The 22,990-nt window shown below is 48.6% G+C and overlaps 1 protein-coding gene across 9 annotated transcripts in view; it reads left to right on the top strand.

Annotated features, from left to right (window-relative positions):
* The window catches only part of PACS2 (phosphofurin acidic cluster sorting protein 2), a 76,433-nt gene that overhangs the window by 41,058 nt on the left and 12,385 nt on the right, over positions 1-22,990 (top strand). For 3 of the 9 annotated variants that reach the window (XM_053984972.1, XM_053984968.1, XM_053984976.1), the window contains exons 9-19: positions 287-444; positions 2,167-2,257; positions 3,112-3,189; positions 3,908-4,029; positions 4,514-4,649; positions 5,293-5,397; positions 6,831-6,937; positions 7,654-7,808; positions 11,040-11,150; positions 13,037-13,145; positions 19,586-19,628. In XM_053984972.1, the coding sequence (XP_053840947.1) occupies positions 287-444; positions 2,167-2,257; positions 3,112-3,189; positions 3,908-4,029; positions 4,514-4,649; positions 5,293-5,397; positions 6,831-6,937; positions 7,654-7,808; positions 11,040-11,150; positions 13,037-13,145; positions 19,586-19,628 (1,215 nt within the window). The remainder of the gene's footprint in view (positions 1-286; positions 445-2,166; positions 2,258-3,111; positions 3,190-3,907; positions 4,030-4,513; positions 4,650-5,292; positions 5,398-6,830; positions 6,938-7,653; positions 7,809-11,039; positions 11,151-13,036; positions 13,146-19,585; positions 19,629-22,990) is intronic. The other 6 variants (XM_053984977.1, XM_053984971.1, XM_053984973.1 and 3 more) reach the window with 4 other exon arrangements.

The following is a 22,990-nucleotide window of genomic DNA, read 5'->3' as shown; positions in this document are numbered from 1 at the left end:
TTTAAAGCTTTGTTTACAGAATAGGGTTGAATATTGGGCCTAACCAGTGGCATCCTCATGGATGCTTGGTCCAATATGTAACTCCTGCTTAACCAGGCATTGACAAGCTTGATCCAAGACAAGCATTTCTCATATGCTTAATGTTCCTTGGATATAGTACCCTAGCACCAGGAATAGAATCTTATTCCCAGGAGTGCTGTACTGCAGCCGTGGGGGGAGCACGGGTGATCTGGGGTCAAGTCTGGCTCCTAGCAGAGCTGGTGATGCCTGTTTTTGTCCTGTGTAGGTTCTGGATTCAGAGCAGGACCCAGCAGAGCACGTTCCAGAGGTGGAGGAGGATTTGGACCTTCTGTATGACACGCTGGATATAGAGAATCCCAGTGACAGCGGGCCAGAAATGGAGGATGATGACAGTGTCTTGAGCACGCCAAAGCCAAAGTTAAAGTAAGTGTGAGGCAGCTTATGCTGGGCCAGAAAGAAACCATGTACAGTGCCAGATGTTGGTTTTATTCCCACCCTTCTGTGCTCTTTTTTCCCCTCCTGACGTGGTGGTGTTAGAATGGGAGTGACATCTTGTGGGCTAGAGGTAGGGTGTGTGGGGTCTGACTTCCCTTCAGTCCCAGTTCTTCCTTGTTCCCTTTGCAGGTGTTCTGCTGCCCTGCCACCTGAGCACAGGGAAAGAGTTGGTGGCAGGCAGAGAATTGAACTGTACACAGTGTTTTGAAGAGGTAGTAGAAACAGGAAGGAAATGTGTGCTAAGGCAGGAGTAGAGGCAGGCATGAACAGGGCACACTGTCTTTCTGGAAAGACCTTTCTTGTAATAACACCCCGTGTGGAAAGAGAGTCTTTGCAGGGGTTAAGGAAGCAGAGCTGCAGGAAACAGATGGATTCCTCAGGTCCCAAAGGCACTGGCTGCAGCACATGTGGATGTGCTCAAGCCTGTTCTTAAAGAGCTCGTGTGGGTCAGTCCCAACACGGCGGAGCTGAGCTGAGCTGGGGGTTGCTGGCTCGGGGTCTCGAGCAGATGCAGAGCCCTGAGCTAACAGAGCTGTGTCACACTCTGCTCAACAAAGAGTGAAAACGTGAGACTGAGCTGCACTCGTGCTTCTGGCTGCTGTGTGGTTGCTTGCTCAGGCCCTCAGTGTGTGAGGGCTCTGAAACAGAGTTGTGGCACTGACCACTGCAGCTGGTCAGTACAGCATCTGCTGGATCTGCTAATTACAGGTGTCGTTATATCCTCATTAATGCTGAATAACTTCCTTGGGCTAAGAATAGATTCTGAGTCTGGAGAGAGCTGTTTCCTGTCAGTGAGCCAGAAGGTGTCAAGGATAGACTGGGACAGCAGCAGAAATGGTGGGGCTGGTGGCATGTAAAGCTGTTTGGTGCTTAACCCAAGGTACCAGCCAGCTGGTTGGCCCTGTCTTGAAGGGATTTGAAAATAGATGTGTTATGGTAAGCAGCTGCTTTGAAACAAGCCCAAATGTTCTACTTTGCACACTGGGAGTTCATATCCTGTTCCCTGGAGCTGAGGAGCAAACTGTGCTGGGATATCTGATTGCTGGAGTAATGCTGGAATAAGAACTTAATGTGTGTGGTCCTGGGGAGACACTCTGTAGTTTCCTAGGTCCAGTTCTGGTGTTCATATCTTGAAGAGGATGTGATAAATGTTGATGCCTTTGAGGCAGGTTTTTCCCACGACAACAAAAAAAATCAGTTCCTTACGTTGTAATTGAGTCTTGCAGCCTGATGTGATGAGCTGCCTTTTGAGTGGAAGCACAATCTGATTGTGTGTGGTACCTTATCTTACTGAGCAAATGTGTAATTGGAGCCTAGGGCTGGCAGCCAAATCCAGATGCAAGCTGGAAACAAAATGCATATTAGCCCAAGAATCACTTACCCAGGAGCAGAGTGTTGGGGTGTGGGGGAAGAAGTAATTCCACTTGCTGTATGTCACTCAGAAGCTAGATTCAGGAATGCCTGGACTTTCTGGCTTCCCTTACTGTCCTGGACACCCTCCTCTCCTTTCAAAAGCAGCCTGTTTTACTGGAACCATCGGGGAACAGTAAGATCTTCTGGGAAATGCTGTGCTGCTTTGCTCTGAGTGTGGTGGACTTGCCCTGTCAGTGCTTTTTGTAGTAAGAAATGGGTTTTACTTTTCTTATCCAGACCTTACTTTGAAGGACTGTCACACTCCAGCTCTCAGACAGAAATTGGTAGCATCCACAGCATCAGGAGCCAGAGAGAGCCGCCAAGTCCTGTAAGTCACATTTCAAGTGTTGCCTCTCTGCACTGTCTCTAATTGCATGTGTAAATATAAATTAAAGCACCCTCTCTGATCCCCCCACCCCCCCAAAGATTTGGATGCAGAGATACAAAATTTCTGCTAAGAAAACCTGTTTGCACTTTTTCAGGATTGGGGATTTTTTTGGCCAGTTGAAGTTTTTTGTTTGTTGGTTGGGGTTGTGTTTTTTTTTTGCGGGTTTTTTTTTTTTGTTTGTTTGTTTTTTGTTGTTGTTGGGTTTTTTTTGGTTTTTTTTTTGTTTTTTTTTTGGTTTTTTTGTTTTATAGGTTTTATTTTTTGTGGGTTTTTTCTGGTGTTTTTTTTTTTGGGGGGGGAGGTTAATGCAAATATCATATTAACACAAGGGTGCATCTTCAGGTTATGTATTGAATACTTGCTGATGGTGTGAATAGCTTCAGATTCCCATGTGCCTGAAATGACTGCCAGGATGGGAGATGTTGCCTGGGAGTTCTAAGGACTTCCTAGCACTCTGTGGAGGAAGCTTTTCTTTGCTGTTATTGGGGTATTTTTTCTGGAGGCTGACAGTGATTGGTCAGGGGCAGCTCAGCTGCTTTTCCATTCCCTCCTGAATGGGCATAAAGTGTCAGTCCCATCCCAGAGCATTTCATTGCCTCTCCTGTGTGTTGTGCATCAGCTTTGCCACATCCCACACTGATGTGTGCAGCTGTGAGCAGGGAGCACTGCTGGCCATATTGCAGAGCTGTGTGATGTTTAAATGGAGAAGCCTCTCTTCTGAACAGCCTGACCCAGAGAGCGTGGCTGGAAACTGTGCTGGTGCTAAACCTCCTGAGGATTTTTCTTCTCTCAAGCAGGTAGAAGTGCCTGAAAAGACAAAGAGTCTTGGAAGCAAACATGCAGGCGACAGTGTTTCTGACACTGTCCCTTATGTAAGTTGGAAATCACTTGTTGACTTTCCTCCTGTCAGTTTGGGGGTAAGCTGTGGGCTGCATCTGTCTGTCCATATAGCTGCACATGCAACACAACTTCCACTGGTAATGTCAGCTGCAGTGAAGATAGCACTGAGTTCTCCTCCTGGCCTTAGTTTGGAGCTTCTTGTCTTTCAGCCTTTTGCAGGTGAAATGCTCTATTTGGCCTTTTGTTCAAACAGCCTGAGGAAGGCTGGCCCAAGGTTTGCTACTGAGTGCGTAAAGGATGCTCAAGGCTGTTGCATTTTATCAGACAGAAGTATTACTTTAAGCTGAGTTGGCAGAAATCAAGCTGGTCCTGGGGTAAAAATCCCAAAGCTCAAGTTGCTCTGCTGGGAACGTGGGGTGTGCAACATTTCTCTCATGTCTTTCTCTCTTAGCTAGTTCCTTTGGGTAAGATGAATTTATCTGCATTGCATGAGAAGGCATGTCCCTGGCTTTGAGCCGTGAGAGTGCCTGTTCCAAACAGCATATCTGAACACCTTTCCTACCTCCAGCTCCCTTGTGAGGCAGAGCTGGGAACAGGTAGCCCCAGATAGCCACTACTGGTTTCCCCCTTTTGGCAGTGAGGAGGATGTCTGGAAGAGGCAGCCAGTGTGCCCCAGCCAGAGCTAAGCTCCCAAGGTGAGACAGAGGGGAGGGTTTGTTCCTGGTAACTCTGTTCCCTGTGTTTTTGCAGGAGTCTAACCAGCAAGCTGAGGTCCAGGAGGCTGAACTCCCCACTCCAGATGTGTTTGTGGAGAAGCTCCCACCCAGCGGGAAGATCACGAAGACAGAGTCCCTCATCATCCCATCCACCAGGTACAGGGGACAGGGCTGTGCCTGCTGCAGGCTGCTCAGGAAGTCATGGACGACACACTAGGATTTGGTCAGGGTGGCCTTAAGGCAGCAAACTGCAAGGACACCCTCCTTGTGTTTGGGCACTTAAGCCAGGGGTCTGGGGCACTTGATAAATGAATGCCAGAGGTATTCTGTGCTGCTTTGAGGTGTGTGACTGCAGTTTGCCCAGCTGCATCTTAGGATGCTGGTGTAGCAATAGCAGGGAGGTGGTGTGGGTGTTAGCACGGGCTGTGGAAGTCATCCTGGGACTCCTGGCAATGTGCTGAGCTGTGAGCTGTGCTGTCAGAAGCAGAATCATCCGGGCTCAAGCTAGCTCAGATCTACGTGCAGAATTCCCCAGTGCTTCTGCTGGCATCGCTGGCTGCCAGACCGGGCGATGGGGATCTGGGGGCTGTGTCTCACTCAGAAGTGTGCCTGCCCTGGGAATGTGAGCACGTGTCTGCAGCAGGTCTGAAGGGAAGCAGGCGGGGCGCCGGGGCAGAAGCACGTCCCTGAAGGAGAGGCAGCCGGTGAGGCCGCAGAACGAGAGAGCCAACAGCCTGGACAACGAGCGCTCCCCGGACACCCGGCACCACCTACAGGTGTGCATGACACTGCTGGCCCTCCAGCCACTCAGCTTTCCTCTTCTCCACTGTCTCCTTTTCCTTCTGGTTCAAGCTCTGTCCCTGCTGGGAAGGAACTGGGCCCTGCAGCTTCAGGAAGGAGGGAATTTATGTCTTGGCTAAAATTTTATCTTCCATCCAGTCTGCTGGGGTTTGCCAGCTTGTAGCTTTGTCAGCCAGCCATAAACTCAAAGCACTGGAAGAGATTGTTAGAATGAGAAATGAATAGGGGTGTGTTGAGGAATTACTCCTTTGAGATAAGGCAGATTGCTAGGGACTGTCTTGTGCACAGCATATGTGCCATGCTTTTGTTAGCTCTGGGACTCACTTATTTCCCTCCTTGAAGGAGATTGTTCCTGGCTTTTATGAATCTTAAGTTCCTGGGCTGCTGTTAGTTGGTATAAAGTGATGGAAGTAAAAGTGCAGGGCAGAAAGAGTAATGGCCAGCAAAACCATGGTGGCTAATACTGAAGAAGCTGCAGAGTGTCAGTCCCAGCAGCCCAGTGTTCCTTTGCTGATGGGGTGACTGGCCAGCATGCACATCATTTGCAAGAGCTGGAGCTGGTGGCTTGATGGCTAGAGCTGACACCTCTTACTGGTCCTTCTGTGTCTTTATTTCCAGATCCCCAGGAAAACTGTGTACGATCAACTGAATCACATCCTGGTTTCCGACGACCAGCTGCCAGAAAACATTATTCTTGTCAATACATCTGACTGGCAAGGCCAGGTAAAGGCAGGAGACATTACCTGGAGCACAGTTCTCCTGCACTGCTCTTCCTCAGGAATGGAAAGGCCTTGAGCTCTGCACTAACCAAGCGGTTTCTGCTGCCTGCAGAGTGCTCAGTGCCCACAGGCTGGATTTCATGTGGCCAGGAGATGCTGGGATCTTACAAAGCTTTGCCACCTGAGCCTTTCCACAGAGGTTTTTTCTCCTCCAAGCAGTGCCATTCCTTCTGGTTAGCAGCACACCAGGAATATGGCAAAACCCTTGCACTCAAAAGCCTCCTGAAGCGTGGTAGACTGGGACAAAGGAAGCAGAGAGATCTGACCTTGTGGTGGTTTAGGCTGAGATTTCTGAGCACAGGTGGTGAACAGGAGAAAATATTTTGGATCAGCTCTGTAGCATGTACATGTGCCTGTGACTGCTTGCTGCAGGAACCACCCCATCCTTGCTGAGTGACGGTTGTTTTAAGGAGAAACCCTGAGCAATACTTTCTTTTGCTGACAGCATGGAGCAGTTTGTTACGAGTTTGGAACAAATTTTGCTCCTTTTGGAACCTTATTCTAAGAAAGCAATAAAATATATAAGGAAGAGGACCAATGAACATGTGCTGGGTGGCTGTTGCCTGGGGAACTTGTGCCAGGCTTGTGGAGTTATTGTCTGGTTTGGTTTCCTGCTTCTGGAAGAACTAGGGTCTCAGTGTGTGAGAGAGCAAAAATACCATCTGAGCTACTGGTTCCACTTTCCCTATGCTTGGAAGACAGAGAAATGCCTTCTAGAGACAGACAGAAGATGTTGTAGATCCTCTTCCAGGGGTTCTGGCACCTTGTGCCTGCAGTATCAGAAGGCATGAAGGATATGGACTGAGGTTTATAGATGAGTCATGCAGAAATTGAAAGTGAGAGATAATTACTGAGTGCTATAATTATGTCCATGTGTACCTGGGGTCTGTGGTGTCCCCATCACCTGCATGGAGGGGAAACAGTCCCTCACGAGGAACCTGTGTGTGGTAGCACCCTTCCCTTTCTTCAGTGTTTAAGGGTGGGCAGAGCATTGCATTTCTTTAAAATGGAAATCAGAGAGATGCAGCTGCACTTCCAGAAGCAGGCAGGTAGAGAGTGTCTGCTCTTCCCCAGTGCTGTCTGCTCAGTGAATGGTCTGCTGGCCCTGCCCTCTGTGGCTGTAAAAACCGTGCTGCACGTTTGGGACATGGTGTTGTGCCTGTCAAGAAGATGTTGCCATTTTTCTAGAAGGAGAGCTTTCCTTTGGCTGCTGTGCAGGGAGGAGGCATTTGTGAAATAGCCATATCACCTTCAGGCACAGGGAGAGCGCCCAGGAGTGGATGTGAAAATACCCAGGAGGTTGGGAGAGGCACATTTTCTTCTTGTGGTAAACTGTACCGAAAGAAAGGACTAAAAAGTGTTCTGTTCTCTCCTCAGTACCTTTCAGATGTCTTGCAAAAGCACACCTTGCCAGTGGTCTGCACATGTTCCTCTGCTGATATTCAGGCAGCTTTCAGCACAATTGTCTCCAGGATACAGAGATAGTAAGTTCTCACCTCGCCTGTGTTGTCTCAGCTCTACAAAAGCCTCTCAGCTCCTGTGCCCCACGACTCAGGGAGTTCATTCCTCAGCTACTGCATGAAACCTTTCCACTGTGCTCTCCTGAAGTCAGAGTTGTGTGGCTCTTCAAGAGCCGTGTGGCTCTTCAGCACCCACCACCCCTGCAGGGGACTGCAGTTCTGCCTCGTGTGGGGCATGCAAGTCACCAGCAGCAGGGAATATCAGAGACTGTACCTTGGAGGCTGCCTCAGGGGTCAGGTGCATGCCCCACTGAAGCGTGCAAAACAAATAAGGGGGTTTTAAATAGTTCTTGCTCTCCCTTCCGAGCAATTCCCAGATTAATTCCTCAGTTCCTAAAGGCACTCCCTACTTACCTGCTGAGGGCTGTGGTTACCTGAGTGTGTTCTCTGACCAGCAGTTAGTAGGTACATCCTAACCTAGATAGCTGAGCCCAGCCCTTTAGAATATCAAAATGTGCAAAAGAAGGAGCAGGGAGAACAATTAAGAAATTACTGAAGAATGTTGTATTTTATTAATAATGTTTTAAGCTGCTGAGAATCGTTGCAATATTGCCTTGTGTGTTGAACAAATTGTCTTCTGCTATAATTGTTATTAACCAGTTGGGGTTTTTTTTGCTGCTTGCTCTGAAATACGTGGTCGAAGGCACAATTACAAATATGTTTCCTCTTTTTCTGTCTAGCTGTAACTGCAATTCACAGCCTCCAAACCCAATAAAAATTGCAGTGGCAGGAGCCCAGAATTACCTCAGTGCTGTGTTGAGGCTCTTTGTGGAGCAGCTGTCTCACAAAACCCCCGACTGGCTCGGCTACATGAAATTTCTGATCATCCCTCTAGGTAAAATAAGGAATGGTGTTTCTTCACAGGAAGGGGAATGGGTGAAATCTGCTGTGTTCCCTCAGGAGAAGCCTTTCTGGAGCTTTGGCTATAGGTTAAATGGGGCAAATTGTTACATGGCTGTGTAGTGCTGGTGTTGCTGCTCTTGTGTGACTGAATTTCGCCTGTAAGTTCCTGATGCCAAAGTCTGCTTGTAAGCCTTTTGTTTGAAGCAAGGGGTTAAGTACTTCCTCCCCCATACAGGGAGACTCTTATGCACAGAATATTGTTCTGGAAACCCTTTTCCCTGGCTGAAATGTTAAATTCAGTGGGCACCACGTTTCCCAAAGCAATAAGTGTTCTGGCCTCCCTGGGCTTGACTCAGAAAATGTTAAGAGGAGAGGTAGAAAATTTTTAAAAGGCTCTGAAACTGCTGAGAATTTGAATTATTCAAATTACATGCATCTCTTGACCTTTACTTTTCGTTCTGGTCTGCTCAGGTTTTTCCCTCAGTTTTCCAACATTTTATTTCTGCCCTTCCAGCAGCTCAGCAAGCCTGCCTGGCTGGAACATTCCCCAGCTTGGATTGCTTGTGGTGAGGGAAGTAGAGTGCACTGATAGCAGCACCAGGGGTCCTGGTGCAGTCAGAAACATGAGGAATGTTGTGGTGGCAAGGCCTGGGAAGCAGGGGAGTCACTGGTGCTGTGGGCAGGGACATCTGGGCACTGCTGGTGTGCTCCAGGGCTTGACTTGTGTGGACAGAGCACTTAAGTGATGTAAGCAACAGAACACTCAAAAAGCACTTTTTGCCAGTGTTTTTCAGCTTTCTGGGTTTGGGGGCAGCTGAAGGCAGTTCCTGTAGGAATCAGAAGCTGCTGCCCAGCACCATGAACACTGGGGTTAGGCTGTCCATTCAGTGGTGGCATTTGCAAAAGTTAAATAAAAAAGGCACAGGAAAAGAACTGGATCCTTCTGTAAAAAAAGGCATTAAGTTTCCAAAGTGGTTGGCAGGAAGAGAAGAGAGAGCCCTTTAGGGAGTAAAAACAACAAAAAAATTAATTTCTGCAAGGTTAAATGTGATTTGAATGAGAATCTGTGTCTGAGACTTTGCTGCTCACTTGCTGACTGTCTCCTGGCCTCAGAAGAAGAGTTTTGTGTCCTGCAGTTTTTAATGACCTGAAAATACTCTCTCTTTGAAAGTGAAACGCAAGATTTAGCTAGTGTTTGGGTTTAGGTTGGTTTTTTAATCTTCAAACCTTGTTTTGTAATCAAAAAAGAAAAAAATTAACCAGGCACTTTGATAATGAAATGCTTTAGAACTGTGAATTCTTTTTAGATTCTACTATAAATATAGAAACCTCTCTAACAGGATCTTTTCCATAGAAGTCTGCAGTATTTCCTGATTGGATCAAGTGCTTATTTCTGGCCAGCTCTCTGGCAGTTCATTAAAGTGATTGAGGAGCCACCTCTCATTTCTGACAATTGAAAAAGCACCAAAGACAGAATGGTGACCATGCCATAAATATCTTAAAGGAAAAGCCTCTCTGCTGCTTGCAATACCTTTGAACTAGGGTTGGTGGACTTTTTCCATGGATGGTTTTACCTTCTGATTCCACAAGTACACACTCCAGTGACAGAAGGGTCAACCTTCAGTGGTTTATCAGCAATCAGAAATGCTTCGTGTCTGCAGACATATGAACTGGGAGATTCACTCCTGCTCCATGCCACTGATTCCATGGCTGTAAGACTCTTTTGCTGTCTAAAACACTACATCAACAGCTGAAAAGGGGAAAATAAAATGTTGGGGGTTATTTTGGCTGTTTGAGGTATTTTAACATTTTATGTAGCTCTTGTGGGTAGGACTTCTTGGGAGCCTTGCTTTGACTGCTTGTTTCCAGGTGCAGTGTGTGGGAAAGCTTCTCCAGTAGATGGTGCAGAGCTGTGCTATGTGTGTTGCTCAAAACTCCACTGCAGGGGAAATGATGGGTCCCAGTCTCCACTGACAGTGAGGGCAGCTCAGAGGGACCTCCTGCTTTCACCTCTCTTTGCAGGCTGGAAATCAGCTTGGAGGTTTGGAGCAGTGAGACAGTGGGTTTATTGTTTGGGGTTTTTTTCCACCAGAGCTTTCCTGGCCCATGGTGAGTACAGTTGAGCAGCTGGGGACATCTTGAAGGGATTTTTCAGGTTTCCAGTTACCAGCTGGTGACTCGACTGTCTGCAAGTGTGGCTTGGTGTGCAGGAAGGATGAAAAGAATGTGATTAAGAGGAGCTCTGAGGCTGCTTCATGGCTGAGTGTAAGTGTACAGGGCTGGTGCTGAGCGTGACTGCCAGGTGGTGACTGGGCAGGGGGAGCCTGGCACACTTTTTCTCCTGTGTTCAAAGACTGTAGAGGTAGTTGCTAGGGGGTGTTGTCTGTTTTGGGGACAAAGATGGCCTAAAAGGAAGGTGGCAGCTTTTTGCCACCTCCCAGGGCAGAGTTTGTCACTTGAACACTTTCCCTGTCCTGCTCACTGTAAGTATGAAGTCAGGACTGGAGGCTGGACACAAAAAGCTTCTGCAAGGAGGTCTTTCCATGCTCATGGAGGAGCTGGGCCACAAGGCTCAGCCAGAGTAAGCAGAACCTGCTGCATGTGCCAGTGCTCAGTGGGTGCTGTAATCCTGGGGCTCTGCTTTCTGTCTCAAATTACCACATATTTATTGAGCTCATAGCTCATGTCCACAGACTAAACAAGCCTCCATGGGTTCTTCTTCCTGCCTGGGTGCAACTGCCTCTTCTCAGTGTTGCATAACAGCTGTGGGGGTGCAAGTGGTGCTTGGACAAAGGGGTCTGGCCCCTCTTGGCAGAGGTGGCCTGGCTGTGGTGCAGCCTGTGGGCAGGAAGGGCTGTTTGGGAGAGCTGCTTGCAAAACTGAGAGGCTGACATGGAGAGCTGTAGAGCCTTTGTGCCTTCCAAATCATTTCTTTCCTCAGCAGTTTCCCAGTCCTGTTTTCTTTGGCCTTTTAAAATGTAGTTTGTTAGGGGGAAGGTGTCAGGTGAAAGATAGCCATGTGTTGAAGCATCTGCACTGGGAAGTCTATTTGCATGCTCTTATAGAGATAAGCTGGACTAAATGACTTGGTTATAATTGAAGAAGTTTATTTCTGAGGTGTCTAGTGTGGCTTTGATTTTGGAGTTTAATTCCTTACAGATCAAACCTATGCCTGTGTTCAGTGCTGGAGAGCACAGCTGTCATGTTTTCCTTTCTTTCTTAGGCTCTCACCCAGTGGCCAAGTATCTGGGGTCTGTAGATTATAGATACAACAACTTCTTCCAAGATCTAGCCTGGAGAGATCTGTTCAACAAACTTGAAGCACAGACCACTGGTAAGACTCTGTGTCTGTCTGGCCTGTGTGGGATGAAAAGCTTGAATGAGTAATTTTAGCAGAGGTCAAGTAAATACAAGAGGAAGCAGACAAGTGTTTTTGTTCCTCTTTTCTCCTCACTCCACCACATTCCCATTTCAGATGCTGACCTTTCTAAGTCTTGCCCATGGTGGTTTGCAAACAGTTATTGGCTCCCAGAGGCACTAGCTAGCTGCCTGTGAGTCATGCTGCTCTTACCTAGCTCTCAGCTTTGTTCTTTGATGAGGAGGTCTCGCTGCTAAGTTCAGTACATTGCTTTCCTTCAGGAACTGTGCAGCCTAAAACGTTTGGAAAACTGGAAGCTCTGAGAAGATTAACTTCTGTTAGTTGTGTGTGAGAAAGAACCTGCCAGCAGACTTGAAAACATTCTCATTAAAGAAGAATTTTGTTCTTCACCAATGTGGTAACAAGTGGGAGCTGCCCTAGGTCAGACCTACAAGTTCCTGTTCTGATCTGAGTTTGTTCTAGGCAAGATCAAAGCCTTACTTCAGTTAAAGTATTAATTTGTTTAAAACACGAATGCTTGCAGTGTCTTGCTCCATCTCTTCAAGAGCGGAAAGGAACAGGAGAAAGGAGGATTTGCAACGTTCAGGGCTACGTGAAGGCTTAAGATTTGTTGTGGGCAGCATTACCCACAGAAATTTCATTAGAAGGAAGAAGCTTTGGAGTTTGTGTAGCACCATGAGTGTGCAATGTGGTTCTCCCTGCTGGAATTGCAGAGTTCCTGAGATTCCCAGGATGCTCCTGGAAGTCCTCCAGCCATGAGAGGAAGAGAGAGACCTCTTCAGGGGTAATTGTTCAGAGCTGTTTCCAGCAGTGGGGGACATGGCTGGACAAGGCCTGGGGCAGCCTGTTCTGAAGGTGAAGTCAGCCCCGTTTGGAGCAGGAGGCTGGACTAGAAATCTCCTAGTGTGCTATCCAAGCTACACTTTCCCTTAATCCTGAATTCAGGGAAGAACTGGTGTAGGAAACTGGTTTCCTTTAATTGCTTTGTGCACTTGAAAATGCAGAAGACTGTCAATACAGACTTGATTTTTGTGTCTGAATTAGGAACACTTCGTAACCTATAGGAATCTAGAAAGAGCCATATCTGTTCCTTAGCTGGTTGTATGCTGTGAGGAAAAATTCACCTCATTTTTGATTAGTGCAGACTGTGCATTCTGCATTTTGGTCTGTGTGGTGGCAACTGCACAGGAACTCCATAATGGCACAAGAAGATCTGGCAGAGAACCATAACTCTTACGAGTTCACTGTTCAAATACAAAGAGTCTGGGTTAAAATGCCCATGGTAAAGTATGGAAGTGCCTGGTGAAGGTCACTTGTGTTCCTGGGATCTCACAGTTGAGGCTCTTTGGTTGAAACTAAAGAAATATGGAAGGCATTTAGGAAATGTCTTTGTGTCAGCTTGAATGAACCACAGTCTCACAAAATCATGGGATCTTTGTGCTCTTCCTACCTTTGTGTGTCCCTCAGTCTTTTTGGCCAACTCAGCAAGGCCATGAGTTCATTAGAAACTCAGGTAGCTCAGTGCTGGTGTGGGCAGAGCAGCTCACCTGGGAGACATGGCCAGGCACTTTCTTCAGCAGATACCTGCAGCCAAGGCATGAAAAAGTCTAAAGCTGACTCCAGGCAGGTACAAAGAAAAGCTTTTAACAAATCTGAAAGACCCCAGATTCGGTCAGAAATGCTGAGTACAGATTCAACTTTTACTGTGCTCTGGGGTAGGCAGAGCTCCTTGTGCAAGGTGCAGCCCGAATGCAGCTGGCTGGGCACCACCAGCAGATGGAGGACAGGGCTGGCAGTGCTCTGAGCAGTCACTTGAATGCTTTTCCCTCTGTTCTCTGCAGTTTCGGAAGCGCCCGACGTCGTGTCCCGGATAACCCAGTACATAGCAGGGGCAAACTGTGCTCACCAGCTGCCCATTGCTGAAGCCATGCTGACCTACAAACAGAAGAGGTATGACCCCCTTGTCCTGCTGGCTCCCAGCACAAGCAGCTGCTTGAAAGCAAAGTGCTTTTCTCATGTCATGCCAGCAGTCTGAAAACCAAACGGCAAAGCCCTTGGGAGCCTGCACCCAGCGGTGTGTCCCACTCAATGAATCTGCAGCAGCAGGGTTACTTTAAGTGCAGAGATTCTTTTTTTTTTTTTTTTTTTTGAAGATATAAGAGGTTTGGAGAAGTGCAGGCTAAGCAGGATGGGGATGGACAGGTTTTATGTGCTTAGGTTCCAGAGATCTCTCACCACAGCAACCTTAGGTGTGTAAGACTGGACCTTGGCATTCTCTCACAAAGAATCTTCTGTGAGACCTGACCTTTTTTACATTGCTGTTTAGGGAACTAAGCCCCTTTCTTTTTGGAGTGTAAATAGCGGAGCTTCTTGCAGGAGAGACAAAATCCTTGTTGATTGGCAAGCTACTAGGACTCCTGCTGAGGAGGGCTGACATTCACCAGATTTCATTTCAGCTTTTCTTAAGGGATAAGCAGGCTGCAGGAGGGAGAATTGGGGCCTGAAAACAAGATTCAGGAGTATGTAGGGCCTCCTGTGGCCATGGTCCAGGAAGAAGAGTAACTGTCACTGAAGGGTAGAGAAGCACTCTTATCAAGGGACAGAGGAGAATGATAGATTTGAACTCAGCTGATGTGAGTTTTCTCTGTTAGGGACTAGCAACTCCCTGTGAGCCATGGATGTTGTTAATTTTTAATTACTTCTATTTGATTTTTCATTTTCGAGCCATTAACATCCTTTACTGGTGCTTCTCATTTGCCTAAGAATTGGGAGAAATTGAAAGTGTAGGTAGTGTCACTTTTCCCCCTCCTTTCTGGAAATTGTCATAGTATATTTCTTTTCCATTCCTGTGGAATTCCTGTCTGCTCTCACATTACTGTGCAGAAATGATTCAGTGAAATTTCACCCATTCTACATGTTTTTCCTGTATTTCCAGACTGACTAGTCATGTAAAAGAGACTAGCCTAGGCTCGTCACGTATTTGTGGACTTCTGTAAAGTTAACATGATAATAAGGGTGAAATTTAGAGAGCTACAGAGCACTTGAAGCTCTTGCCTTCAGTTTTGCATTTAGTTTTTGGTGTGAAGGCTTACCTTGGTTACCAGCAGGGAGCTCAGACACCCCAGTGCAGTGGAAATCCCTTCTGAGGCTGCCTGGTTCTTCCTCTGCACCCTTCAGGTGCTGGGTTCTGCACTGCTTTCCACTGCCTCCTCCATTCTGTTACAGCTTCATTTTTGTCATTAGCACACATTTAAAGGTTTTGAGTTTCTGATGTGTCCAGAAGGTCAATTTAGCACTTTGCTGGAAAACAGCAGAAATGTATTTGAGCAACCCCTGCCCTTACCCCTCCCAGCAGTGTGCAGGACCACTTTACCAGGCTGGTCTGATCCATTTGGGTTTGACACCCTTTGGACTCTGGTGCCACACCTGAAGCTGTTCATAGTTTTCATTTAGGAGGTTATTGGGAAGAGAGATTGCTGACACCCACAATCAGACTCTGGCATAACCTGCAATCTCTCTGTATTTCTGTGTCTCTGCCTTGAAATAACTTCTGCTTTCAGGTCAGTACCCCGTGAGCAAAGGAGAGTGAGTCAGAGGCTCTCAGTGGAGCATGGGCAGTTGTCTCCTGTGTGCCTTCCTTTAGGAATGGGGGTCTCTGTCATTGGCAGCAACTTAGGGAGGATGTTGTTAAAAATAACACAGAAATTGTGTCTCCATTAGCACTATCTAAACAAATGTATACTTTGTTGTAAGTATAATAACACATTTATCTTTTTCTTTGGTTGCTTCCTGAAAAGGAAAAAGAGCTTTCATTTTGATTTTACCATAAGGTATCAGTTCCTTTTAGGTTCTCTCTCCCAGCTCCTCTCTCTTTTCCCAGTGATTTGTGCCTTGTTTAACAGCTCCTGCGGGTCTGGGATGCACAGTTTGTGCTTTAGGTTGAGTTCTGCTCACTGCCTTGAAACCATGGCATCTGCTGGCAGAATGCATCATTGAAAGTGACTGCCGTGCCTTTGGACCACACATTTGGGTTCCCAGGATGTAGATTGAGTAGAAATTAAGGAGTTACTGAGAGAACAGCTTACAGCAGTACAACATGGAGAAGGCGTTTTTTTTTTTTTCCCCCTTGCCTTTTCCCTTAGCCATCAGAAGATAGAGTGTAGCTCCAGAAGGATCAGGATTGAGAAAAGGCTTTTCAGTTCCCATCTGTTGGAACTGGAGTGCTGTAGGTGGCACTCAGTGGCTCAGGGTAGGATCAGCTGTGCAGTGTCCGAGTGCAGACCAGCAAATCTCCTCCCTGTAATCAAAAATTTGAGGACTAGTCTCTTGTTGGTGGAGCATCCCAAATGTATGGGACTTCTCTGAGCTTAAGAAAGAGAAGACAGATGTGTGCTGGCAGTGGAGCTGTGCTCTCTCCAAAACCCCCATGCTCTGCAGGGTCCCCTGCTTTGAATCATATGATTATTGGGCATTTTTTATTTTGTACTCAGCACACAAAGTTACTGCAACTCCCTCCCCCTTGAGGCCAGAGGTGAATGGCTTCTCCAAGGCCAGCTTTCAAGGCAGTGGTCCAGGTGGAAACAAGCAGCACTACCTGCAAATATATTGCAAAAGAAATCTCCCAGAATCCTGGCATTTGCTCTGTTAAACAAGTCCTAGTGGTGCAAGGAAAGCCAAGCCGGTCTCTAGGATGTAGCTGTATGTGATGAGCTGCTTTACATCTCTCTTGCCAGCTGTCCCTGTTCTGACTGACCCCGCTCTCTCCCCGTGCCCTTGTTCTGTTTGTCATGGCAAAGGGTGGCGCATGAACTGCCTGTGATGGACTGCAATGGTGCCAAAGCTTTGTCCTGGTCTTCTGCAGCATCTGCTGACCTTACCTGAAAGCAGGGGGTCTGGCTGTGAGGAAAGGGGTTCACGAAGGAAATGAAGTGCCATTGCAGCTCCTCTGAGTTACACTGGGTGACTGACTCTGTCTGTGAGCTCTGGGAGAAGTCCTGGTTGCTGAATTCTGAAGGAACAGGGCAATCCAGGCAACACCTGGGGAGCTGAGACTGTGGGGATGGGGTGGGCCTCTCACCAGGAGGGGCATGTCACTGATGTCTCTCTGCATTGCTTTCTTGAAAGAAACCCTGTGGTATTTGAGGTCTGAGAGTCAGCGCTCAGACGTTCCCAGTGCAGCTGAACTGCTGGGCTGGTGTCACCCACTGTAATTCAGTGCCCAGCACAGCTCATGCCACATGGCTTCTGGATAGCCCTTGCATGAATCTGGGGAGCAGCCTGGCTGTTGGAAATGGAGGCATTGTTCACTTATCAGGGCAAGGGCTGGATCACTGCCTGCCTGGTTATGTTTACCAAAAGCTTTTGGGAGCACTTCCCAGCTCTTGCTCCCAGTTCCCTTGGATTGGAGGGCTCCTGGGCAGTAGGAAGCACAGATTACACTGATCCTGCCTGCCGTGTGTCTCAGAGGCCCTGCAGGGCAGTGGCTGAGCAGAGTCCAGGTCATTGCTCTGAGAGCTTCTCCTCAAACACACGCTGCAGCAGCTGCTGGACATGAAAACAGCTGGCCAAGAGGGGTCCCTCCTCTGGCTCAGCAGATCTCATCTGGCTGGTTACTGCAGGAAACTCCTTGGGCAGCTGCTGGAAATGCAACAGGAGTGCAGCAGAGGAGAGTCAAGGCTCAAGAAACTATGGATGTCCTGTTGGCTACGTCCAGCCCACCACAGGAAAGTGAAGAGTGCTGGAAAGGAGGGTTTTGGGAAGGCTGAGAGGAGACTCATCTGATGTGTCATGAGGACCTGGTGTTGCTTTGTCCCTTATTTGGTTTGACCCTGGTGGAAGCAGGACAGTGTTAGCCAGCAGACAGCTGGAGTTGCCCGGTGGGCAGGACAGATTTCATGTCATAGATGAGTGAAGAGCTGCTGGTGGTGGTGCCTGGCCTGAAATGGCCCAGAGTCCTGATAGTCCTTCAGTGATAAAAGTCCTCTCTTTTCTGTTGCCTTCTTCAGGACTTGACTGGAATAAAGGTGGTGCCTGAGACCCTCCTGGTTAGAGGGAGGACACGTCAATAATTGCTAAAAATCACAAACTTGGGCCAGGTCTGGCTTTAAATTACAGCTGAGGTACCAGGGCTTTCAGAAGTCCTGTGGGTAAAAAAAAAAAAAAAAAAAAAAATCCTTGGACACGTGGGGTTAACCCTCTGCAGCCTGGGAGTCTGTGCAGCTGAGGTAATGAGGGGAAGCTGCCTTTCCAGAGATGGGTGATACTTCAATTGCAGGGCTGTGGTAGGAGGAGGAATCAATGCAGCTGTTACCAAGGTGAAAGGATTCTGAATTCATGTTTTGGGATCTTGAGATCCTGAAGAACAAGAATTGGGAAGATCATGAAAGGGGAAATGAAGAACAAGCATGGTCATCTAATCTTTGCTTTCATCCACAAGAAGAGCAGCTGTTTTGATAAGTTGCATTTCCAGAGACACATGTGCAAGACCAGAGTTCCCAGGAGGACATGTGACAGGACTAGGTTAGCTGAGCTGAAATCCAGCTGGATTGCTTCAGGAACAGCCTGTGTGTCGTGTGGGCCGTGATAAATGGTGGCTGAAGCAAAAGATCTATTTCAGAATTGCCCCTGAGCTCTCTGCAATGGGGATCAGAGCTCCCAGGGGAACGAGAATGAGTTTTCTGCTGGAGCTGGACATGGTTGTCGTTGTTCAGAGCTCAGAGCAGAGCCACCCAGTAGCTAAGAGATGACTGGGTGGCTGTGGTGCTTCCCTTGCTTGGTGAGTGGGACTCACTTTCTGCTGGCCTCCAAGCCCATGGAGCTGAAGGAAAGAGAAGAGAGCTGAGCCTCTGTTCTGTGCCTCTCCCATCATCTCTGTGGTTTTCTCGTTTCCCTTTGCAAACCTGGAGCTGGAAACATCGTGTTTGTAGGAGATGTGTTTGCTGGGCCCTGCAGTTGTGTTTGCAAAGATGGGACCTTTCTGCCTTCCAGCACGGAATCAGGGACTTGGCCACTTTGTCCTGTGCTTTAGGAGAACAACGAGGGTGCAGTGCCTGGGGGTGTGAGGTAGGAAGGGAGCAAAGGCCCTGGCTTTGCCTTAAGGATGGATCAGCAGAGCTGAGCCAAGGCAAGAGGCTGTTTGCAAAATCGTGTTCTGCTTTGGACCAGAGGGAGCTCTGGCTGAGTCATGTTCACCGCAGTTTTATGGCATCCTTTCCTTGAGGCTTAGAGGAAAGTGTCCAACCTGTGCTGATCACACAGGTTAACAACCTTTGTGCATTTGGTGCATTTCTGATCCGTGCTGGAAACAGCAGAGAAATACCTGCAGTATTTATGCTGCTCCCAGCTAAATTCTGGATGAAACCAATGCTGGATGGATTTTTCTGAGCACTAGGGGATGCAGAGGAAGAGAAACATGAGAAATCTCAGTGTTTGTCTGCTTCCTACCTGTTTCCTGTGCTCAGCCACTGAGAAATGTGTGTCTTGCCTGTGCAGTCACTTCCCTCTGCTGAGCTGTCGTTTCTCCAAACATGTGGCTGTGCTCCTGTGGTCTCCTCCTCACCCTGTGGGTCCGTCTCTGATCTCTGTTGCCACTGAAGGGAGCAATGGCTCTGCAGGCCCTTCTGGCCTGCCTTCCTCTTCATTTATCTCTTCCTCCTCTTGTCTTTGCTGAATCTCCTCCTAATTCCTGCTAGGTTTGACTGTGGCCTTCATTGCTGGCCTTTCTCCACCCTCTGCTTCCTGGCGGGGCCCAGAGCAGAGGGGCTTTCCAGATGTGTGTGGTGTTGTCTCCAGCTCTTCCTGGGACCGGCGTGCCTTTTGCCGGGCCGGGTTCAGCTGTGGGCGTGTGCCCTGGTGCCCGAGCTCCCACGCAGGGCGCGCCTGTGGAAGCTGCCAGCAGCAGGGAGGGCGTGAGGGCGCGTCCTCGCCGGTGCTTCGCCAGTAACCGCGCGTCACGGCTTGTAACCCGCGGCAGGGCCGCTGCTCTGGGGATGCGCAAGCTGTGGCACACGGCTCCGAGGGGGGACGCCGGGAGGCCGCGCGTGCAGAGCGCCTCGGGTTCTAGTAAGTAACGCCCAGTGCTCTGTGTTGTGGTGGCACACATCCGTTTCCTCGCAGCAGGAGGCCGTGTGTCTGTGGTGACTGCCGTGCCATCCAAGCATGTTTCTCTGTGCGGAGCGTGAGGGAGGGAGGAAGAGCCTTTCCCCCCAGGGACTGCCGTAGGCCGCGTGCTCCCGCGGGCTCCTGGTGCTGGCAGGGCGCCTCGAGAGGAGCGTTGGACTGGCGCTTGCATCCCGTCCGTCCCTGCTGCATGCTGGAATGCGACGTATGGAGTGAGTATGGTGCCCGGGGTGGAGGCAAGCTGCTAACAACTCTCTTCTCTTTGCCTTTAGCCCCGACGAAGAATCTTCGCAGAAGTTCATTCCCTTTGTCGGGGTGAGTGTTGCCGTGGTGCTGCTGTCTCAAGCAAGCTGGAATGTGTTCTCAGGTGTTAACCTGAACTTAGCAGGTTTCTGGAGTCCAGCAGAAGCCATTGGGTGCTCTAAGGCAGGCGATCAGCATGACAATCTATCTGACGGACGGATGCAGCTGCCTGATTTTTAAGCAAACCTCTAAGACACTTCAGCAAACTACTGGGTGTATTTTACTTCTCAGACAGGAATGTGATGTGTCCTTGGAAGCCTGATCATAGGGATGCTGTACCTAGCATTGCCCTGGTTGATTGCTTTGGCCAAATTTGCTATTCCAGTGTCATTTCTCTGCGTGCTTGTCACTGATGGTCTCCCAAACTCTTAGCATCCCATCTATTCCTGGGAAGTAGAGAGTACATCCCAGCAGGGAGGTGATTTATACTACTGTTATTTATTTGGGATAGTCCCTTGTTTTTCCCCCTGTCCTTAAGTGTTCCCGTCTGAGGTGCCAAGTGCAGAGTGCCTGGACAGGGCCATGTTTGTTCTCCTGTCACTGTATCTTGTGCACTGTGTGCTATTTGCCTTTTCTAGCCTCCCTCCCCTTATTTGATCACGCTCTTCAATTCACTTAGTTTTGGGTGTAAAGTCATTGACCTGCAGCCAGAAGAAATCCCTTGGCTGCTCTTCACCTCTTGGATGTCCTCTTCCCAGTTCCTGCTGCTGTCTTGCCCGCTGGCCTTGCTGTGCCTGCTCGGTGTGACACTGACACGTGTCACGTCCCCTCTGTGTCCCTGCAGTGCATCAGAGCTCCTCTGAAATCCCAAGGCATTTAAAGAGCTTAGTCTGTCTTGCCCTCAGGCTGACCCTGCTTTCACTCTGGTGTCTCCTTGTAGTGAGAGTGTCTCTCTGCAGCATTCCTGACATGACAATCTACTTTTGTTTGTTGATGGAGAGGTGCCTTCCACAAAGGCGGGGAGACACATCTCCCTGGTTTGTTCCCTGCTGAGGAGCTTTGCTGGGAACTTGTATCTCCCATGAACTGCAGTTTCTCGTGATGGACTGTTCTTACAAAACAGCTGTTTCACCTTTCTCAGTAACATGGAAAGCCTAGAGAACTTGGAACATCCCATCCCAGGTGGGCTCTGCAAGCTTTTTTTCAGGACAGATTTAATCCTGTATTTTGTGCAAGCAAATAGGGCTCAGAGTGTTTATCCAGTTTCTCTAAAATGATTGTCATCCTGACATTAGCACTGCATTTCCAGTCTGGATTTGATTATCTGAAAGTGGTGGAACTGCTTTGTTGTGTACATACCATTGCCAACCCCCCAAAAACTTGCCTTGAAAGCACAGACTGATTTCCTGTGTCACTGGTGATAAGGGTCAAATCATTGCTGCTTGCTCCTGATCCTGAAGCATTCCTGACACAGTAATGCCCTGTGGAACACATCTGGAGAGAGTGAAAGGCCAGTTGTAGGTGTCTCACAAAGTCTGAGGCTGGACATGAGCACTGAGGCTCTTTCCCTCGGCTGCAGCCTGCTCAGAGCTGTTGGACAAGGAAGAGAGGCAGCCAGTGACTTCTGGGTTTGCAGCTCCTGATGTTGGCTTCACTCTTGGCTAAACCTGGTGTCCTGGAGGTGGACTGTGCAGTCTCTGATGCAGAAATGGGCAGGGCAGTGCCTTGCTGCTCAGCTGGGCTCAAAGTGGTGCGAGTGGAGCCTTACAAGGGGCCAGACAGGCACAAAAGGCAGGCTCAGGCTGCCTTGGGCTGACAGCCAGTTGCCAGGAGAGTCAACAGGATGTGCCTCTTCCTGCAGGGACAGGGGGCTGGCTGCTGCAGCTCTCCTGGATGGAGGCCTCTTGGAACTGCAGTGTTCTCATGCACCTCCTCAAGTGGAGGGAAGGGAAAGTGTTTAACCTTGTGTTCCTCCCATGTGTCTGAACTCGAGCATCTTCAGTCAGCCAACAAGGAGGAAAAGGCCAGAAGAGATTTCCTGCCTGGCTTGCAGATCAAGGTGGCTGCAGGCAGTTTTCTGTTGCTTGTCCCTCCCCTAACTCTGCTCTTCTTGTTCACAGCCAGTGACACTTTGTGGAACATCTTCTTGGCATTTAACACATACAGCACAAATGGCTGCTGCACTCCAGAGCCTGATTTGTTGCCCTTTGGGTGGAGACTGGCCAAACTGAGCTGCAGCCTCCTTCTCCCAAGCCAGTGAGCCCTCAGGGAACCTGTGTACACACTGCTGAATTCATGATGGCTTTTCCAAGACTGGATCTAAATGAGAATCCACCAGAGATCCTAACAACTGTCCAAGATCTACTGTTGAGCATACGTCTCCCTGCCCTCCAAACTCTGCAAAGCGTTTTGCTTCTAAGAATTAAACTTTTTTTTTTTTTTTTTTTGACCCCATATTACAGAAGTGTGCTCCCTAGAGATGTGGTCCATTCATGGTCGTGTCTGAACTTAATGACCTTCTATTTTCAAACCACACAGCCTGCATGACATCACTGCTCATTTTAAAGCAGTTTTTATTGACCTGAGCTCCCTTGGCAGCTCTTTCCCATTTGTCAGCATTTGTGCAGGGTAGACATTAGCCCTGGAGACAAGTTTCTTAAGGACCTTAAAAAGGCTCTCTTCTCTGCAGTGTCAAGAGTGATGATCCCTGTGTACCATAGCAGATTATCACTGCAGAAGGTCTCTGCTTTTATATCACCAAGGGCCAGTTTATCTTTGTAGGCAGTGTGTTCTTGGGAGTTTGTTTGCAGCATGTTCTGTTCCACAAGCTATTGCCAGTGACATTTATCATTAATCTTGATGTACCAGCTGGTGATTGGCCACACACATTTGTGCCCTTATTACAGTGTGGTCTGGCTCGTTCTGAGCTGTCCATGTGGTGGTTTGTCCCTGTCTGCCTCCAGAGGCTTTGGTAGGGGCTTTATCGTCTTTGTTGGACGCTTCCCTTGTTTAGAGAATAGATAACTCTGACCAGAAGCTGTACTTTGTTGCTTCTGTGGTTTCCTAACAAACCCCAGCTATGCTGCATCCTGGAAGTGGCTGCTCCTGAGCAGTGGAAGCACTGTGTCTGTAATTAGCAGGTGCATCAAAGCAGTGCTGAAGGGATAATGCTGCCCCTTCTCCTCCCTGTAGCTGGCATAGCTTGGAGCTGATGGGCTGTGCAGAGCTGGACAGGTTTGTGACAGCTCTGCAGGGTCTGTGCTGTCCTTTGTGTGGGTCAGGTAAGGGCTGTGAGCTGGACATTGCCAGGACCTGCCTGGCTCTTAGAGGACTCCTTAACTACTCTGACTGCAGGGACAGTGCCATGGAGAGTGCAGAGATGAGCTCAATGCTGGGGTTTGGGTTCCTGAAGTTCAGGGGGCTCTTGTTTGATA

This window comes from Vidua macroura, chromosome 9 (assembly GCF_024509145.1).
Source record: "Vidua macroura isolate BioBank_ID:100142 chromosome 9, ASM2450914v1, whole genome shotgun sequence".
In the NCBI taxonomy this organism is placed as follows: Eukaryota; Metazoa; Chordata; class Aves; order Passeriformes; family Viduidae; genus Vidua; species Vidua macroura.
This window is presented reverse-complemented; position numbering and strand designations above follow the sequence as displayed.